This window comes from Bombina bombina, chromosome 5 (assembly GCF_027579735.1).
Source record: "Bombina bombina isolate aBomBom1 chromosome 5, aBomBom1.pri, whole genome shotgun sequence".
Classification (NCBI taxonomy): Eukaryota; Metazoa; Chordata; class Amphibia; order Anura; family Bombinatoridae; genus Bombina; species Bombina bombina.
The window spans coordinates 380,951,000-380,971,967 of record NC_069503.1 but is presented as its reverse complement, the minus strand read 5'-3'; the positions used below and the strand labels follow the sequence as shown (position 1 = coordinate 380,971,967).

Below are 20,968 nucleotides of genomic sequence, written 5' to 3'. Positions count from 1 at the left end.
ATTTTTAATATTTTTTTATTAGATAGTGTTATTATGAGCGTAACTGTACTTTGTAATGTATTTTCAATGTGTTTTGTGACACTTTTTGTTTTGCGACAGTTAACCAGCACAGCGTAATTGTGCTCAAGTGATCGTGTTTACTTTCAACCTGTAATACCAGCGGTAAACGAGCACAAACACCTGCGATAAACCCCTTATCACTCGCACGTCACTGTTAGCGCTCCACTTGTAATCTGGCTCTAAGTGTTTTTAGTGGTGATGGAGGAAGGTTACTATACAGCTCCTACTCCCTTATCTGATTTAATTATAGAGGTAGGACATCAGTGATCACCTGTACTATGAATACACCTGTGCATTTTTAGTATGAGGGTGTGCAGTGGCTCCAAAGGAACCCCTATCCCCAAAAATATAGAGAAAAAAGGAAGGCAAAAGGCTTTATCTTTGAGATACATACATATACGTGTCTAAATATGTACATTCATGTACTGTATATAAGTGTGTACATATGCATTTCTTTCATACAGGTGAGGTTATAGTGATTTATGCATTAATTAATGCTATAATGAAGCCTTCTGTTTCTATTTCTACCCCCAGTTCCCTGATCACCTTTCTACTAATAGGTGTGCTTGCTTTAAGAATTAATGTTTAAATTTGTTGTTGCAATCAGACCAATCTAATGCTGGTTCTGTGGGTAATAATGCTACTTCTGTTTCTTCAGCCTAGGAAGAACGTTAGGGGTTTTGGTGATCATGCTGTTATTTTATAGGATTTTACAGGATTTGGTATCCATATGTAGAACCAAGGTTCAGTTACCTTCTTTTTCCTGTCTCTGGGACTAGGCCCTCCTATTTCTAAATTTGCTTTTCCATCTGGTTCTCAAGTATATAATCTTAAAGGTATGGAAATTGAACGTTAACCTTAATTCAGGCTCGGAAGATGTGACTAGGAGAAATTACCATAAGGTCTGGAAAGCCTATATTTCTTGGTGTATATACCATGTTTTTTCTTGGCAATCTTTTAGAATTCCTAGGATTCTGCAACTTTTACAGGATGTCTTGGACAAGGGTTTATCTGCCAGTTCCCTGAAAGGTCAGATTTCTGCTGTTTTTAGTTTGTTTCATAGGAAAAGTGTTAATCTTCCTGATATTCATGGTTTTGTCTAGGCCCTGGTTCATATAAAACCTGTAATTAAAGGGACATCAAACCCAATTTTTTTTTTCATGATTTAGATAGAACATAAAATTTTAAACAACTTACTAATTTACCTCTATTATCATTTTTTCTTCGTTTTCTTGTCATCCTTATTTAAAAAGCAGAAATGTAAGCTCAAGAGTGTGCACGCGTCTTCAGCACTATATAGCAGCAGTTTTGCAGCAATGTTATACATTAGCAGTAACACTAGATGGCAGCACTATTTTCTGTCCTGTAATGCTTCAGGCATGTGCACGCGACCTACCTAGGTATCTCTTTAACAAATAATAACCTGAGAATGAAACATTTTTGATAATAGAAGTAAATTGGAAACTTTATTTAAAATTGTATTCTCTATCTGAATAATGAAAGATTTTGTTTGGGGTTTAATGTCCCTTTAAGCCACATTCTCCTCTTTGGAATTTTAACTTGGTACTAAGAGTTTAACAAGCTTCTCCTTTTGAACATATGCATACGATTAACATTAAGCTGCTTTCTTGGAAAGTTGTTTCTTTTAGCTATTTCATCTGTTTGAGGAGTTTTTAAATTGTCTGCTCTTTCTTGTTAACCTCCCTATCTCATTTTTCATCAGGATAAGGCAGTCTTAAGAAGTACATTTGATTTCTTGACAAAGGTTATTTCTTCTGATAACATCATAAGAGAAATTGTTGTTCCTTATTTGTGTCCTAATCCTAAGTCTACTACAGAAAAATACTTTCATAATTTAGATGTTTTTAGGGAATTAAAGTATTACATTAAAGGAACAGTTTACTAAAAAAAATTCTCCCCTTTAATTTGTTCCCAATGATCCACTTTACCTGCTCGAGTGTATTAAATTGTTTACAAGTAGCTCCTTTACCCTTATATCGGCATTTGAAATAGTTGATTTAGCATGTGGTATCCCCACCTATTCTGAAAGTTTGTGGCCGCAGGTCCAAGCTATAGATAAGCTTTGTAAACACAGCCAGCAGAAGAAATTACACTCCTAGTGGGATATAGCAGAAATAAGGTAATCAAATGTTGATTTTCCATTGTTCTCTCCAAGTACTGGTGATTGTTTTTATGGACAGATATAAGAAAATTAAGCAGGTATATGTACACAATGTGATACAGTAATGAGATCTGATTATACCTACAAGCTCAACTCATTTTATTAGGTTGTGGCTTCAAAACACAAAATCAGAGCTTTAAAATACACAAATAAAGCTTAAAAAACTAATTTTCATAAATGTTTTTACTCTGCATTTGGTAAAAAAAAGCAATTGTAAACACATTTAGGGAAAGGATACAAAATGAAGAGAGCGCCTCATAGTGCAATATCAGACATGCTAAGTGTGGTAGACGTGAATAACAGCAATCGTAGGAGAGGTACTCACATAGTAGATAGCACTTGAAATAAGTGCATACAGGCAGGCTGACCTTCAACAGCAGTCAGTACGCTGAAGTATTAGAACCTGGCAGCAGTCTCCCGGAGAGCAAAGTGGTCCGTCCGAGGTAAGTACAAGCTGATTCCGATGATGGAGCTGTGGGGAATGAGATCTGAGCGGTACGCCAAAAAGTGATCCGTCCGAGGCAGGAGTGGGCTGTTCCTGGTAGCCACACTGTGGTGAAGGTTTCCCTGTGCACTACGTTTTCAATTCAACCAGCGTCTGCAGATCAGGGAATTTTGTCCTCTCGGCTCTCGTTTAAAGCTTATGACTGTGGCTTGACTTGTTGTCTGTAGACTAAGGTCCAGATTGGCTCTTCCAAATAAGGCAAATAGTAGGTGGAGTTTGGGTACTTAAGTCATGTGTTCTTGCTGCTCGGCCATGTTTCTTATGGGCTACACTGCACTGAAAGCGGTTTTGAAGAGGAGCAGCCCTGTCCTGATTGTTTTGAACTATCTGAACATTTACTAGAATTACAGCTTCTAACACCCGGTATTGGTGTATCATATTTTACAGTTTTGCACTTTTCTACAATTGTATTTATTAGAGCACTTTGTCTCTCATTTTATAATTATTTTGCGATCACGTATATATTTCATATTTATACTTTTTATTGCTTTGTCATTTATTGTTTACCAATCCTTCATTGGGTTCCAAATCAATTCACAATATATATTCCAATTGTTTTCTTTTTTTACAATTTTTCTGCCTCACCCTAGCTCACCCTTAATATATGCTCTTTGGCATATATATATTTTTGATCACATTTAGGGAAAAACTATTTTACAGTATACTGTCCCTTTAATGCTACTAAGGCCTTTAGACAAACTTCTAGTTTGTTCATTCATTTTTCTGACTCTAGGAAAGGACAGGAGCTTCTGCCGTTTCTTTAGCTTCTTGGTTGAAACTTTTGATTCACAAGGCTTATTTGGAGGCAGGTCAGCGTCCACCACAACGGATTACTGATCATTCTACTAAATCAGTTGTTACTTCATGGGCTTTTAAGAATGAGGCTAAAGTTAAAATTTGTAAAGCAGCTATTTGGTCTTATTTGCATACTTTTACTAAATTTTACCATCTTGATATTCTGAGGCAGCTTTTTGTAGGAATGTGAAATATTCATATTTTCATGTTGGGTTAGCACATTTGAGAATATGCTATCGGTTTTGTGTTTGAGTAGGATGTTAGTTTTTTTTCTCCCCACTCTTTTTGCTCTATTGACTTTTATGGGAAAAAAGTTAATGCAATCACGATGTTCGAAGTTAAGATTTTTGTGTGCATCGAGTTAGCACGTGAGGGAAAACCTTTTACTTTCAACTTGTAATACAAGTGCTACCCGATGCGTGCAAAAGCCTTACTAATAGCAGAGTTAGCGTGGGAGCGTTAAATAATGCTCCTCTTGTAATCTGTCCCTTAGTGTTTATTGTCCCTTTAAAAAAATTATAAGAAAAAAAAAAACAAGTTGTAATAAGAGAACATATTTATAATTTTTCTTTGCATATGTATTTATGGACAACTAGCTATTAAACATAATTCATCATTCAGATTACAGGTTTAAGTGGAACTAAACCTCAAATTGCCGTTTTCTTCATTCTCTGACTTTGTATTAAAATAAATGATATAATATTTTAAAAACATAAATACAGGAATATGTCTGCGTTATCTGCCCCTTGTTACTGAGCTGGATGTCTAACCAGTAATATAAATTATTTTGCTTTTACCAACCAGTTATTAGTCACTATGAAGCATTCAATAATTAAGATGCATTTCTTTATAGTTACAGTTCTATAATTATTCCAGGCTGTAATTATAACTACCTGTTGCACCTTCTGAGCTTGTGTTTAAATAAGTATTCTGAGTAGTGGAAACTCCTTTGAGCAAAATAAATAAATAAATAAATAAACACATAATGTACCATTCTGCCATAAGCAATTGGTTGCATTAACCTAATTTACATTGCTCATGCACTAATTATATTTCCTGCTTAGAATAGTATGAAGGAAATATTACTCAGTTTTCTGTTATAAGATATATTGTATAATCTGAATTTTTTCGATCTTGGCAAAATGTTTACATTTTTCATTTATTAAATTCTACAGCTAAAAGGACTTAATAAACCCAAGGCAACACTTTTCAACGTATTATAACATTGGTTTTAAACATGGACAATATACATTAACGTTAGTACCCCTGCCATATTGGGTGCCATATTTGGAATTAACATCACCAAACATATACAAACACTATCTTCTCTATGAATTAAAGTAGATTTTTTTTTTTAAAAAAAGCACTTTTGCACTAATACATTAGCCTTATTCATAATCTGACAAACACACATGCCCTCTATACCAGTAATGCTCCTGTTCAAATCCCTTAAAAAGATATACATACATATCGCTTTCGTTTTGGAGCTCAACAGGTTAATTGCACGCGTCACCTATTGGCATCACTACACACTAGCATAGTTGTCAACAGTCCCTGATTTTCAGGGACAATCCCTTGATTTTGTTATATGTCCCTGTATTGTTTTTTTACCCTGGAAATGTCTCCTCCAGGAGGTTTGGAGGGCTGCAGCTGAGCTGGGGCATGTGTGACACAAATGAATTGGGAGGAGCTGTCGGTGAGGTTGAGCGTGCAGCAAATACTCTGCTTGATCACTCAGTGCAGGTCTAGGCATAGCCTCCTTGCTGCACCTTCTCTAAGTGTTTGATGTTTAAACTGCCACAAATCAGAAGAAAAAACAATTACAGCTCCTCCACACTAGTTAAGGAGCTGTGCTGATTTGTTGTAAAAGTCCGGTGCTGTACATGATCACACAGTCAGATCAGCTGCACTGAGTGTTTGCTGTGTCTCTCCTGTTTATAGTAGTCTGACAAACTGCAGCCTAGCTCCTCCCCTGCACCTCTGCCCTCAGAGTGTCATTAGGAGTCCAGGGAAACTTATTAAGCATTGCTGCTGGCTATTAGAACAGCGGATCTAAGGTAGTTTTGTGTCACTTCAGTTCTGTGTGTCTTTAAGCACTCAGCAGAGCCCTGTAATAGTGTTATATATATGGAAGGGATAATATACAAGTACTGGCCAGTTAAAAATAATTGATTAGGAGATGGTTTATGTTTCTTTATAACTTTACTGCAATAGTGCAAGGATGTTTCTATATTTATGGTGTTATGGAAGAATTAATGACTGTTAATAGAAAAAGTTTTATAAATATAAATGCACATGTATTATTTGTTTAACCCCCTTCCCGACCTTATGACATTTATGTTGTCTTAAAGGTGCTTCCTGAATGGGATTGTGGGCTGGAGGGCGTGCCTAGCACGATCCCATCATTGAAATCACGAGATTGCATGAACAATCGCATGGTTTAAATGTTTTAATTCTTTGTTTGTAGACAAATAAGTCCAGATGGGAAGGGGTTAAATTACATCTACAAAACATTTATGCAAAGAAAAATCTTGTGTACAATGTCTCTTTAACCTCACAGTGACCTAGCACATCATAAAGACCCTTTAACATGTGATGTAATCACTAAACCCACAAAATCGATGTTTAATTGTACCTATTTGGATTTTGGATTTCAAAATCATAGATTAACTTTGCAGAAGTATTTAAGGATTGTGATCACTAGAAAACATAGAAAATATGAGTGGTGGCCAGAACTCTACTGAAAACAAGGGAGAGATTGTGATCAACCTGTTATTTATAAGTTCAGTTAAAAATAAAAAAATCTAACACATTACAGCATTTTATGTCCCTTTAACTCAAATGCTGTTACAGGATGCATTGTGGATGTTTTTATATACAGTAAATATATTTTATTATTGTATATTTCTGTACATGTTGTTGTATTGAATTCATTGTCAGTTTTGTTTTTTATCGTTTCTGTTAAGACAAGTAATGGGTTTATTTTATTTAATGTATCACTTGTAAAATGCTACTGATATTTCCAGTGTTCCACTGGCAGATTTTTGTACTCATTTTTATTCATACTGATGACCATTTATATATTGCTCATAAGTTTTCATTACATGGTTGTTTTCATAATCACATTACTGTACATATGAGATTAGTTTGTGCAAATGTTTTAAAACTATCCACCACATGCAGTCTCACACATAAATTTGCAAGCAACCAAATCATATGTTCTTCCAATCAAAGACACATATTGCTCTAATAAAGCCGATTTTCAGATATTAGAAGACAATTTGCCATTTGTTTTATGGAAGCCACATTTTCCATATTGAAAGCATTTGTTTTCTGAAAATCAAACCCGCAGCTGTATCACAACTCCAGTCTGTTGTCAAACTTAATCAACCTCTCAGTTTAGTTATAGGCTAAAATGTTTTCTATTAAATAATCTGGAAATTTGATTGTCAGAATTGCAGGGCATTAATCTAAGTGTAATTCCCTGTCTTTCACACATTTTACTTGGAAATGCCAAAGGGTACAAGCTAAATAACATAAAGTGCACATTTTTAAAGCGATTACAAGTTGCACCAAGCTATTAATAAACAGATGTAACAAGCTTCAATAGGCTGCTCAGTGTGATATATTGTGGTTTGCTACTTTTTCTAATGATTATGGAATCCTGGAATTATTTTAAAGTGACAGTGTACTAATACAAAAAATAGGCACATTCTTATAATATGCATTACCAGGAAGTACACCGGTGATACTACTATATTCATTTCAATTTAAATGTAATCATATTTTGCTTTATATACTTTTCAGGAAATAAAAAAAAATGTTTAAAAGCTTTTTTTTACGTGGGTTATTATATTTTGTAGTATAATGTCCCTTTAATTTACCTTTTATGTTGTGCTACCTTGGTTTATAGCAAATTGTTTAGCTTCATAGCAGTGAAAGGCTTACAGCCAATAAAATCAGCTAAGATTCATGAGAATATTGTAGATAAAAATGTCTATGCACATAAAATAACAATCAGTTAAACACATTAACATATTTAGCATGAAAACGCTAAGAAAATTGTGTTTTTATAAGTTGAAACTAGAAAATGCTTGTTGCATATTACAGTATTCTTATTCATTGGTTGTGACAAGTGCCACAAAATGATAATGGAAATAAAATGTTAAAGGGACAGTCTATACCAGAATTGTTATTGTTTTACAAGATAGATAATCCCTTTATTACCCATTTCTTTCAAGTAATTAGCAAGAGTCCATGAGCTAGTGACGTATGGGATATGCATTCCTACCAGGAGGGGCAAAGTTTCCCAAACCTCAAAATGCCTATAAATACATCCCTCACCACACCCACAAATCAGTTTTACAAACTTTGCCTCCCATGGAGGTGGTGAAGTAAGTTTGTGCAAGATTCTACGTTGATATGCGCTTCGCAGCAGGCTGGAGCCCGGTTTTCCTCTCAGTGTGCAGTGAATGTCAGAGGGATGTGAAGAGACTATTGTATATTTGAATTCAATGATCTCCTTCTACGGGGTCTATTTCATAGGTTCTCTGTTATCAGTCGTAGAGATTCATCTCTTACCTCCCTTTTCAGATCGACTATATACTCTTATATATACCATTACCTCTACTGATTCTCGTTTCAGTACTGGTTTGGCTTTCTACTACATGTAGATGAGTGTCCTGGGGTAAGTAAGTCTTATTTTTGTGACACTCTAAGCTATGGTTAGGCACTTTTATATAAAGTTCTAAATATATGTGTTTAAACATTTATTTGCCTTGATTCAGGATGTTCAACATTCCTTATTTTCAGACAGTCAGTTTCATTATTGGGATAATGCATATGACTAATCAATTTTTCTTACCTTTAAATTTGACTTTTTTCCTGTGGGCTGTTAGGCTCGCGGGGGCTGAAAATGCTTCTTTTTATTGCGTCATTTTTGGCGCGGACTTTTTTGGCGCAAAAATTTTCTTTGTCATTTCCGGCGTCATACTTGTCGCTGGAAGTTGCGTCATTTTTTTGACGTTTTTTTGCGCCAAAAATGTCGGCGTCACCGGATGTGGCGTCATTTTTGCCACTTTAAGCATTTAGGCGCCAAATAATGTGGGCGTCTTTTTTGGCGCTAAAAAATATGAGCGTCATTATTGTCTCCACATTATTTAAGTCTCATTGTTCATTTGCTTCTGGTTGCTAGAAGCTTGTTCATTGGCATTTTTTCCCATTCCTGAAACTGTCATTTAAGGAATTTGATCAATTTTGCTTTATATGTTGTTTTTTCTATTACATATTGCAAGATGTCTCAGATTGACCCTGAATCAGAAGATACTTCTGGAAAATTGCTGCCTGATGCTGGATCTACCAAAGTTAAGTGTATTTGTTGTAAACTTGTGGTAACTGTTCCTCCGGCTGTTGTTTGTAATGAATGTCATGACAAACTTGTTAATGCAGATAATATTTCCTTTAGTAATGTTCCATTACCTGTTGCTGTTAATCTTCTTCAACATGCTAATAACTTTATTTGTGATGCCATCTTTGATATCATTAGGGTTGATGTCAGGTATATGTCTTTAGCTATTTTAGCTAGAAGAGCTTTATGGCTTAAAACTTGAAATGCTGATATGTCTTCTAAGTCAACTTTGCTTTCCCTTTCTTTCCAGGGTAATAAATTGTTTGGTTCACAGTTGGATTCTATTATTTCAACTGTTACTGGGGGGAAATGAACTTTTTTACCACAGGATAAAAGATCTAAGGGTAAATTTAGGTCTGCTAATCGTTTTCGTTCCTTTCGTCACAATAAGGAACAAAAACCTGATCCTTTTAGAAAGCCAAAGCCAGCTCCCAAGTCCACATGAAGGTGCGGCCCTCATTCCAGCCCAGCTGGTAGGGGGCAGATTACGATTTTTCAAAGAAATTTGGATCAATTCGTTTCACAATCTTTGGATTCAGAATATTGTTTCACAAGGGTACAGAATAGGCTTCAAGATAAGGCCTCCTGCAAGGAGATTTTTTCTTTCCCGTGTCCCAATAAATCCAGTGAAGGCTCAAGCATTTCTGAAATGTGTTTCAGATCTAGAGTTGGCTGGAGTAATTGTGCCAGTTCCAGTTTTGGAACAGGGGCTGGGGTTTTACTCAAAACTCTTCATTGTACCAAAGAAGGAGAATTCCTTCAGACCAGTTCTGGATTTAAAAATATTGAATCGTTAGAATTCCAACATTCAAAATGGTAACTATAAGGACTATTCTGCCTTTTGTTCAGCAAGGGCATTATATGTCCACAATAGATTTACAGGATGCATATCTGCATATTCCGATTCATCCAGATCACTATCAGTTTCTGAGATTCTCTTTTCTAGACAAGCATTACCAGTTTGTGGCTCTGCCGTTTGGCCTAGCAACAGCTCCAAGGATTTTTACAAAAGTTCTCGGTGCCCTACTATCTGTAATCAGAGAACAGGGTATTGTGGTATTTCCTTATTTGGACGATATCTTGGTACTTGCTCAGTCTTCACATTTAGCAGAATCTCATACGAATCGACTTGTATCGTTTCTTCGAGAACATGGTTGGAGGATCAATTTACCAAAGAGTTAGTTGATTCCTCAGACAAGGGTAACCTTTTTAGGTTTCCAGATAGATTCAGTGTCCATGACTCTATCGCTGACGGACAAGAGACGTCTGAAATTGGTTTCAGCTTGTCGAAACCTTCAGTCTCAATCATTCCTTTCGGTAGCCTTATGCATGGAAATTCTAGGTCTTATGACTGCTGCATCGGACGCGATCCCCTTTGCTCGTTTTCACATGCGACCTCTTCAGCTCTGTATGCTGAACCAGTGGTGCAGGGATTATACAAAGATATCACAATTAATATCTTTAAAACCGATTGTACGACACTCTCTGACGTGGTGGACAGACCACCTTCGTTTAGTTCAGGGGGCTTCTTTTGTTCTTCCGACCTGGACTGTGATCTCAACAGATGCAAGTCTGACAGGTTGGGGAGCTGTATGGGGGTCTCTGACAGCACAAGGGGTTTGGGAATCTCAGGAGGCGAGATTACCAATCAACATTTTGGAACTCCGTGCGATTTTCAGAGCTCTTCAGTCGTGGCCTCTTCTAAAGAGAGAGACGTTCATTTGTTTTCAGACGGACAATGTCACAACCGTGGCATATGTCAATCATCAAGGAGGGACTCACAGTCCTCTGGCTATGAAAGAAGTATCTCGAATACTTGTATGGGCGGAATCCAGCTCCTGTCTAATTTCTGCGGTTCATATCCCAGGTATAGACAATTGGGAAGCGGATTATCTCAGTCGCCAAACATTACATCCGGGCGAATGGTCTCTTCACCCAGAGGTATTTCGTCAGATTGTTCAAATGTGGGGACTTCCAGAAATAGATCTGATGGCATTGTCACTTCCTTGGAAGTATCATCCTGCCTATATCTTTCCGCCTCTAGTTCTTCTTCCAAGAGTGATTTCCAAGATTCTAAAGGAGCGTTTGTTTGTTCTGCTGGTGGCTCCAGCATGGCCTCACAGGTTTTGGTATGCGGATCTTGTCCGGATGGCTACTTGCCAACCGTGGACTCTTCCGTTAAGACCAGACCTTCTATCGCAAGGCCCTTTTTTCCATCAGGTTCTCAAATCCTTAAATTTGAAGGTATGGAGATTGAACGCTTGATTCTCAGTCATAGAGGTTTCTCTGACTCCGTAATTAATACTATGTTACAGGCTCGTAAATCTGTATCTAGGAAGATATATCATCGAGTCTGGAAGGCTTACATTTCTTGGTGTTCTTCTCATCATTTTTCTTGGTATTCTTTTAGAATTCCTAGAATTTTACAGTTTCTTCAGGGTGGTTTGGATAAAGGTTTGTCTGCAAGTTCCTTGAAAGGACAAATCTCTGCTCTTTCTGTTCTTTTTCACAGAAAGATTGCTAGTCTTCCTGATATTCATTGTTTTTTACAGGCTTTGGTTCGTATAAAACCTGTCATTAAGTCAATTTCTCCTCCTTGGAGTTTGAATTTGGTTCTGGGGGCTCTTCAAGCTCATCCGTTTGAACCTATGCATTCGCTGGATATTGAATTACTTTCTTGGAAAGTTTTGTTTCTATTGGCCATCTCTTCTGCTAGAAGAGTTTCTGAATTATCTGCTCTTTCTTGTGAGTCTCCTTTTCTGATTTTTCATCAGGATAAGGCGGTGTTGCTAACTTCATTTAAATTTTTTCCTAAGGTTGTGAATTCTAACAATTAGAAATTGTGGTTCCTTCATTGTGTCCTAATCCTAAGAACTCTAAGGAAAGATTGTTGCATTCTTTGGATGTAGTTAGAGCTTTGAAATATTATGTTGAAGCTACTAAAGATTTCCGAAAGACTTCTAGTCTATTTGTTATCTTTTCTGGTTCTAGGAAAGGTCAGAAGGCTTCTGCCATTTCTTTGGCATCTTGGTTAAAGTCTTTGATTCATCATGCTTATGTTGAGTCGGGTAGAACTCCGCCTCAAAGGATTACAGCTCATTCGACTAGGTCAGTCTCTACTTCCTGGGCATTTAGGAATGAAGCTTCGGTTGATCAGATTTGCAAAGCAGCAACTTGGTCTTCTTTGCATACTTTTACTAAATTCTACCATTTTAATGTGTTTTCTTCTTCTGAAGCAGTCTTTGGTAGAAAAGTACTTCAGGCAGCTGTTTCAGTTTTATTCTTCTGCTTATAATTTCAGTTTTTTTTGTTTGGGGTGTGGATTATTTTTCAGCGGAATTGGCTGTCTTTATTTTATCCCTCCCTCTCTAGTGACTCTTGCGTGGAAGATCCACATCTTGGGTATTCATTATCCCATACGTCACTAGCTCATGGACTCTTGCTAATTACATGAAAGAAAACATAATTTATGTAAGAACTTACCTGATAAATTCATTTCTTTCATATTAGCAAGAGTCCATGAGGCCCACCCTTTTTTGAGGTGGTTATGATTTTTTTGTATAAAGCACAATTATTCCAATTCCTTATTTTTTATGCTTTCGCACTTTTTTCTTATCACCCCACTTCATGGCTATTCGTTAAACTGATTTGTGGGTGTGGTGAGGGGTGTATTTATAGGCATTTTGAGGTTTGGGAAACTTTGCCCCTCCTGGTAGGAATGTATATCCCATACGTCACTAGCTCATGGACTCTTGCTAATATGAAAGAAATGAATTTATCAGGTAAGTTCTTACATAAATTATGTTTTCCCAGTTTTGCATAACTAACACATTTATAATAATATACTTTTAACCTCTGTGATTATCTTGTATCTAAGCCTCTGCAAACTGTCCCTTTTTTCAGTTCTTTTGACAGACTTGCAGTCTAGCCAATCATTGTGTGCTCCCAGATAACTTCTCGTGCACGAGCACAGTGTTATCTATATGATATACGGAAACTAACACCCTCTAGTGGTGAAAAACTGTTAAAATGCAATCTGAAAGAGGTGGTCTTCAAGGTCTAAGAAATTAGCATATGAACCTCCTAGGTTAAGCTTTCAACTAAGAATACCAAGAGAACAAAGCAAAATTGGTGATAAAAGTAAATTGGAAAATTGTTTAAAATTACATGTTTATTTTGGCCTAGACTGTCCCTTTAAATTAGTTTTAAAGATTTTCACATTTATTTTGGATTGGTTTTAAAAATGTGTCAACCATAAAAGTATAGGTTACACCTTTGTAATTTGTGTCAAGTGTTTGTTTAGCCTAATGATAACACACATATCACATACAAATTAATTTTAAATGCATAGCGGCATGTTTCAAATGCACTTAGAAACATTCTTGCAATATATTTGGGAAAATACTTCTAAAACAGTTGTCACAAATTTTGTGATAACTTTATTTTGTATATGACATGCTGAGCATATGCTAGTAGACCTTTACCTGTAAAGTTAGGATCTTAATTAGTTTCTTGAACTTCCCTGTTTAACACCTTCATGAATCTCTGAATTCCACAGTTTTCGCAATTACAATATACCAATAGGTATCAACAATTAAAGGGACATTTGGATAAAAAAAATACATTCTATTATGCTTTAGACCATGCTAATTTTGCAGTTCTAATCCTATATTAACCCCTGCACAGTGGAGAGCAATTATTTTAAAATACTCTTTATTTCCTTTCCGTAATATATATATTTCTCTTGTAAGGTGTATCCAGTCCACGGATTCATCCATTACTTGTGGGATATTCTCCTTCCCAACAGGAAGCTGCAAGAGGATCACCCACAGCAGAGCTGTCTATATAGCTACTCCCCTAACTGCCACCTCCCAGTCATTCTCTTGCAGCTCTCGACAAGGGAAGCAGCTAGAGAGATATGGTGAATTAATGTAGTTTATCTTCAATCAAAAGTTTGTTATTTTCAAATGGTACTGGAGTTGTACTATTTTAGCCTCAGGCAGAAAGTTGAAGAAGAGTCTGCCTGTGGTCTTCGATGATCTTAGCAGGTTGTAACTAAGATCCATTGCTGTTCTCACACATAACTGAAGAGATGGGTAACTTCAGCTGGGGGAATAGCATGCAGGGTCTCCTGCTCTGAGGTATGTGCAGTTTTAAATTTTTCTAGAGAAATGATAAGCTAGAAAATGCTGACAATACCGGATTTTTTAAGGTAAGCCTGATTACAGTGATTTAATAACGAATGGTATCATGCTTGCTGTAAAGGGTAATATGTTTATTATTTACTCACATTGCTGAATAGATATAACGTTTGCTTGAGGTGTATAAACGTTTATTTCATATTGGTGATAAAACTTTTTTCTGGGGTCCAGTTTTTCCACATGGCTGACTAGATTTTGCCTAGGGATAGTTTTTTAAGGCCCTCTCACTGTGAGTACAGGTTGGGAAGGGCCTATTTTCCATTAGTTTTTGCAACTTGAGACATCCAGCTTCCCTGAAGGAGTCCCCTGAACATATAGGACCTCTCTAAGGGATTTTTGGGCCTTCAAAAGTCGTTGTATGCGCAGGTAGGGCCACAGTAGAGCTGTGGCAGTTTGTTGTGACTGTTTAAAAACGTTTATATCGTTTTTTTGATCCGGTTTTGAAACTAAGGGGTTAATCATCCATTTGCAAGTGGGTGCAATGCTCTTTCAGCCTATTATACACACTGTAAACATTTCGTAAGATTTACTGCTTTTTTCACTGTTTTAGCAGTTTCTGTGATTGTTTTTTTCTCTTAAACGCACAGTACTGTTTTTATTTTTTGCTTGTTCACAGTTATTAAAGTGTTTTCCAAGCTTGCTGGTCTCATTACTAGTCTGTTTAAACATGTCTGACATAGAGGAAACTCATTGTTCATTATGTTTAGAAGCCATTGTGGAACCCCCTCTTAGAATGTGTACCAAATGCACTGATTTTACTATAGATTACAAAGACCATATTCTGGCTTTAAAAAATTTATCACCAGAAGAAATTGACAAGGAGGACGTTATGCGTCTAACTCTCCCCACGTGTCAGATCCTATAAATCCCGCTCAGGGGACGCCAAGTACATCTAGCGCGCCCATTGCGTATACCTTGCAAGACATGGCGGCAGTTATGAATCATACCCTTACAGAGGTATTATCTAAACTGCCAGGATTGCAAGGAAAGCGAGACAGCTCTGGGACTAGAATAAATACAGAACTCTCTGACGCTTTAGTAGCTATCTCTGATACACCCTCACAATATAATGAAGCTGAAACAGGGGAGCTTCAATCTGTGGGTGATTTTTCTGATTCAGGGAAGATACTTCAATCTGATTCTGATATGTCTACATTTAAATTTAAGCTTGAACACCTCCGCGTATTGCTCAGGGAGGTTTTAGCAACTCTGGATGACTGTGACACTATTGTAGTCCCAGAGAAGTTATGTAGATTGGATAAATATTATACAGTACCTACTTACACTGATGTTTTTCCAATCCCTAAAAGGTTTTCTGAAATTATTACTAAGGAATGGGATAGACCAGGTGTACCATTCTCTCCCCCTCCTGTTTTTAAAAAGATGTTTCCTATAGACGCCGCTACACGGGACTTATGGCAGACGGTCCCTAAGGTGGAGGGAGCAGTTTCTACTCTAGCTAAGCGTACCACTATCCTTGTCGAGGACAGTTGTGTTTTTCTAGATCCAATGGATAAAAAATTAGAGGATTACCTTAAGAAAATTTTTATTCAACAAGGTTTTATTCTCCAGCCTCTTGCATGCATTGCCCCAGTCACTGCTGCCGCAGCTTTCTGGTTTGAGTCCCTAGAGGAGGCTCTACAGGTTGAAACCCCGTTGGAAGATATTTTTGACAAGCTTAGGGCCATTAAGCTAGCCAATTCATTTGTTTCTGACGCCGTTGTTCATTTAACCAAGCTAACGACTAAAAATTCAGGTTTGCTATTCAGGCGCGTAGGGCGCTATGGCTTAAATCCTGGTCAGCTGACTTGACTTCAAATTCTAAACTTCTCAACATTCCCTTCAAAGGACAGATCCTATTCGGGCCTGGACTGAAGGAGATCATTTCTGACATCACTGGAGGAAAAGGTCACGCCCTTCCTCAAAACAGTCTAGTTTTCGTCCCTTTCGAAACTTCAAGAGTGGGGCAGCTTCAACTTCCTCTAACACAAAACAAGAGGGTACTTTTGCCCAGTCTAAGCCTGTCTGGAGACCTAACCAGGCTTGGAACAAGGGGAAACAGGCCAAGAAGCCTGCTGCTGCCTCTAAAACAGCATGAAGGAGCAGCCCCCGATCCGGAAACAAATCTAGTAGGGGGCAGACTCTCTCTCTTCCCCAGGCTTGGGCAAGAGATGTGCAGGATCCCTGGGCATTGGAAATTTTTGTCAAAACCTCTCCCCCAAAAGGGAGATTTCATCTCTCACTTTTATCTGCAAACCAGATAAAGAGAGAAGCATTCTTACATTTTGTTCAAGACCTCCTAGTTATGGGAGTGATCCACCCAGTTCCGCAGGAGGAACAGGGACAGGTCTTTTATTCAAATCTGTTTGTTGTTCCCAAGAAAGAGGGAACATTCAGACCAATCTTAGATCTCAAGATCTTAAACAAATTTCTCAGAGTCCCATCCTTCAAGATGGAGACTTTTCGAACCATCCTTCCTAGGATCCAGGAGTGTCAATACAGGCACTACCAGTTTGTGGCTCTTCCCTTTGGGTTGGCCACGGCACCAAGAATCTTTACAAACGTTCTAGGGTCTCTTCTAGTGGTCCTAAGGCCGCGGGCTATAGCAGTAGCCCCTTACTCAGACGACATTCTGATACAGGCGTCGACTTTTCAAGTTGCCAGGTCTCACACGGACATTGTTCTGGCATTTCTGAGGTTGCATGGGTGGAAAGTGAACAAAGAAAAAAGTTCTCTATCCCCTCTCACAAGAGTTTCCTTCCTAGGAACTCTGATAGATTCTGTAGAAATGAAGATTTACCTGACAGAGGCCAGGTTGTCAAAACTTCTAAATTCCTGCCGTGTTCTTTATTCTACTTCTCGCCCTTCAGTGGCTCAGTATATGGAAGTAATCGGCTTAATGGTAGCGGCAATGGACATAGTGCCGTTTGCCCGCCTACATCTCAGACCGCTGCAACTCTGCATGCTCAGTCAGTGGAATGGGGATTACACAGATTTGTCCCCTCTACTAAATCTGGATCAAGAGACCAGGGATTCTCTTCTCTGGTGGTTATCTCGGGTCCATCTGTCCAAGGGTATGACCTTCCGCAGGCCAAATTGGACAATAGTAACGACAGATGCCAGCCTTCTGGGCTTGGGTGCAGTCTGGAACTCCCTGAAGGCTCAGGGCTTGTGGAAGGAGGAGACACTCCTTCCGATAAACATTCTGGAACTAAGAGTGATATTCAATGCTCTTCAAGCTTGGCCTCAGCTAGCTGCGGTCAGGTTCATCAGATTTCAGTCGGACAACATCACGACTGTAGCTTACATCAACCATCAAGGGGGAACAAGGAGTTCCCTAGCAATGTTGAAGGTTTCAAAAATAATTCTATGGGCAGAGGTTCACTCTTGCCATCTATCAGCTATCCATATCCCAGGAGTAGAGAACTGGGAGGCGGATTTTCTAAGTCGACAGACTTTTCATCCGGGGGAGTGGGAACTCCATCCGGAGGTGTTTGCACAGTTGATTCAACTTTGGGGCAAACCAGAACTGGATCTCATGGCGTCTCGTCAGAACGCCAAGCTTCCTTGTTACGGGTTCAGGTCCAGGGATCCCAAGGCAGCGCTGATAGATGCTCTAGCAGCACCTTGGTCTTTCAACCTGGCTTATGTGTTTCCACCGTTTCCTCTGCTCCCTCGTCTCATTGCCAAGATCAAGCAGGAGAGAGCTTCGGTGATTTTGATAGCTCCTGCGTGGCCATGCAGGACTTGGTATGCATATCTGGTGGACATGCCATTCTTTCCACCTTGGGCTCTGCCGCTGAGGCAGGACCTTCTACTTCAAGGTCCCTTCAAACATCCAAATCTAATTTCTCTGCGTCTGACTGCTTGGAGATTGAATGCTTGATTTTGTCAAAACATGGTTTTTCCGAGTCGGTCATTGATACCTTAATTCAGGCTCGAAAGCCTGTCACCAGGAATATCTATCATAAGATATGGTGTAAATATCTTCATTGGTGTGAATCCAAGGGTTACTCATGGAGTAAAGTCAGGATTCCCAAGATATTGTCTTTTCTCCAAGAAGGATTGGAGAAGTTATTGTCAGCTAGTTCATTAAAGTGACAGATTTCTGCTCTGTCTATTCTTTTGCACAAGCGTCTGGCGGATGTTCCAGACGTTCAGGCATTTTGTCAGGCTTTAGTTAGAATCAAGCCTGTGTTTAAACCTTTTGCTCCGCCATGGAGTTTAAATTTAGTTCTTAAAGTTCTTCAAGGGGTTCCGTTTGAACCTCTGCATTCCATAGATATCAAGCTTTTATCTTGGAAAGTTCTGTTCTTGGTAGCTATCTCTTCGGCTCGAAGAGTTTCAGAGTTATCTGCCTTGCAGTGTGATTCCCCTTATCTGATCTTCCATGCAGATAAGGTAGTTTAGGTAGGTTTAGGTACCAAACCTGGGTTTCTTCCTAAGGTGGTATCCAATAAGAATATCAATCAAGAGATTGTTGTTCCGTCACTGTGTCCTAATCCTTATTCAAAGAAGGAATGTCTATTACACAATCTTGACGTGGTTTGTGCTTTAAAGTTTTATTTACAAGCTACTAAAGATTTTCGTCAAACATCTGCATTGTTTGTTGTCTACTCTGGACAGAGGAAAGGCCAAATGGCTTCAACAACTTCTCTTTCTTTTTGGTTAAGAAGTATAATCCGCTTAGCTTATGAGACTGCTGGCCAGCAGCCTCCTGTAAGAATTACAGCTCATTCCACTAGAGCGGTGGCTTCCACATGGGCCTTTAAAAATGAAGCTTCTGTTGAACAGATTTGTAAGGCGGCAACTTGGTCGTCGCTTCATACTTTTTCTAAATTCTACAAATTTGATACTTTTGCTTCTTCGGAGGCTATTTTTGGGAGAAAGGTCTTACAGGCAGTGGTGCCTTCCGTTTAAGCGCCTGCCTTGTCCCTCCCTTCATCCGTGTCTTATAGCTTTGGTATTGGTATCCCACAAGTAATGGATGAATCCGTGGACTGGATACACCTTACAAGAGAAAACAAAATTTATGCTTACCTGATAAATTTATTTCTCTTGTGGTGTATCCAGTCCACGGCCCGCCCTGTCATTTTAAGGCAGGTGTTTTTTAATTTTTAAACTACAGTTACCACTGCACCCTACAGTTTCTCCTTTCTCTTGCTTCTCTTCGGTCGAATGACTGGGAGGTGGCAGTTAGGGGAGGAGCTATATAGACAGCTCTGCTTTGGGTGATCCTCTTGCAGCTTCCTGTTGAGAAGGAGAATATCCCACAAGTAATGGATGCATCCGTGGACTGGATACACCACAAGAGAAATAAATTTATCAGGTAAGCATAAATTTAGTTTTTTTTAATTGGGGTATGGATTGTTTGTAATGTTTTGATTACCCTCAAGCATTACAGTCCAACATTCTTCACATCTGCCTGAAATGTTGACTATGTTACTAGGCAGCATGATTTGATCTTCTTGCTTTAATTTCCCCAAAAATGTACCCAAAATGAATATGTTTGGTATTTCCGTATTTTTCCGTATATTTCCGTACGCAGCCATTATGCTTTTTTAATTAATGTTATTTTTACACTATATATAATTTGCCAAGTTTAATATTTTGTTTGCTTTTTGCAGGGGGCTCTGCTGAAAAAGCAAATCCAGTCTCAGATTCAGAACAAATCTTCATATCTTACAGGTACTTATTAACAGTTCTATATGTGTTTATAGCGACCTATACTTATGTATGCTTTGCACTGAGCTTATTACATGGTATATATTTAAATGGACATAGAACTGCAAAACAAAAATACTCTGTTAGATAATGTTATTATTGCATTCTTGCTTGCATATAACTATTTATTTAACTCCTGCAAAGGGATTAAACACACAGTTAAATTCACTTCCAGAGCAGCAATGCAGTACTGGGGCCTAGCAAATCTGGTGAGCCAATAACAAGAGACAAATGTGTGTAGCTACCAATCACCAGCTAGCTCCCAGTGTATTGCTGCAGCTGAGCATATGTACATATGATTTTCAACAAAGGATACCAAGAGTGCAAAGCAAATGTTATAATAGAAGCAAATGTAACTGTCCTAAGGCTGTGACACACTGCAAGGGATGCGGCGCGAGGTGAAGCAGCTGCTTCGCTCCGCGTAGCATCGCTTCTGAAGATCAATAATTTAATCTCTGATCGCTCATCTACGTGACTTGACGCAGCAGAGTGCTCCGAGATGAAAAGGCAGGACATACTGAGCGCGCACAGCCGCATGCAGTGTGTCACAGCCTTTAAAATTACACGCTCTGTCTAAAGCATGAAAGTTTAATTCTGACTAATCAAGCGTAAAGTCAAATGCTACACTAGGCATTGTTGACACTGAACACACTAAAGATCCTATGATATCTAAAAGACCCATGGTACTGCTGTATCTGTATATATTGTAAAATAAATTGTTACACACAGGGTGGGTTTTATTTAAATCAAACTGAGTTATATCACAATTTATATCACTAGTCAGTAAGACCGATTTTAAATTGATTTTTAGAATAACAACTTTTCAGATTATTATTCCATTTATATCAGACCATTTGGTTATATATCATTAGATATGCATAGATAGATCATTAAAATTATTGTGAGGTGAACTATCTCCAGTTTAATAGGTTAATCAGTAAACTTTTCAACTGTACTTTATTGAAAGGAGAAAAAAATAATGATTTACATAGTTTTATTTAACTAGAGAAAAATAACCATTACCTTAATAATAACAATTGAAATTGTTTTTTAACTAAAACAATAACATTATATTTCATATTAATGCTTGCTCC

At 38.1% G+C, this 20,968-nt stretch overlaps 1 protein-coding gene across 3 annotated transcripts in view; it reads left to right on the top strand.

The window, feature by feature from the left end:
• TBC1D5 (TBC1 domain family member 5) overlaps positions 1–20,968 on the top strand; it is a 1,730,009-nt gene that overhangs the window by 944,109 nt on the left and 764,932 nt on the right. For all 3 annotated transcript variants that reach the window (XM_053714215.1, XM_053714214.1, XM_053714216.1), the window contains one exon: positions 19,778–19,838. In XM_053714215.1, coding sequence (XP_053570190.1) covers positions 19,778–19,838 — 61 coding nt within the window. The remainder of the gene's footprint in view (positions 1–19,777; positions 19,839–20,968) is intronic.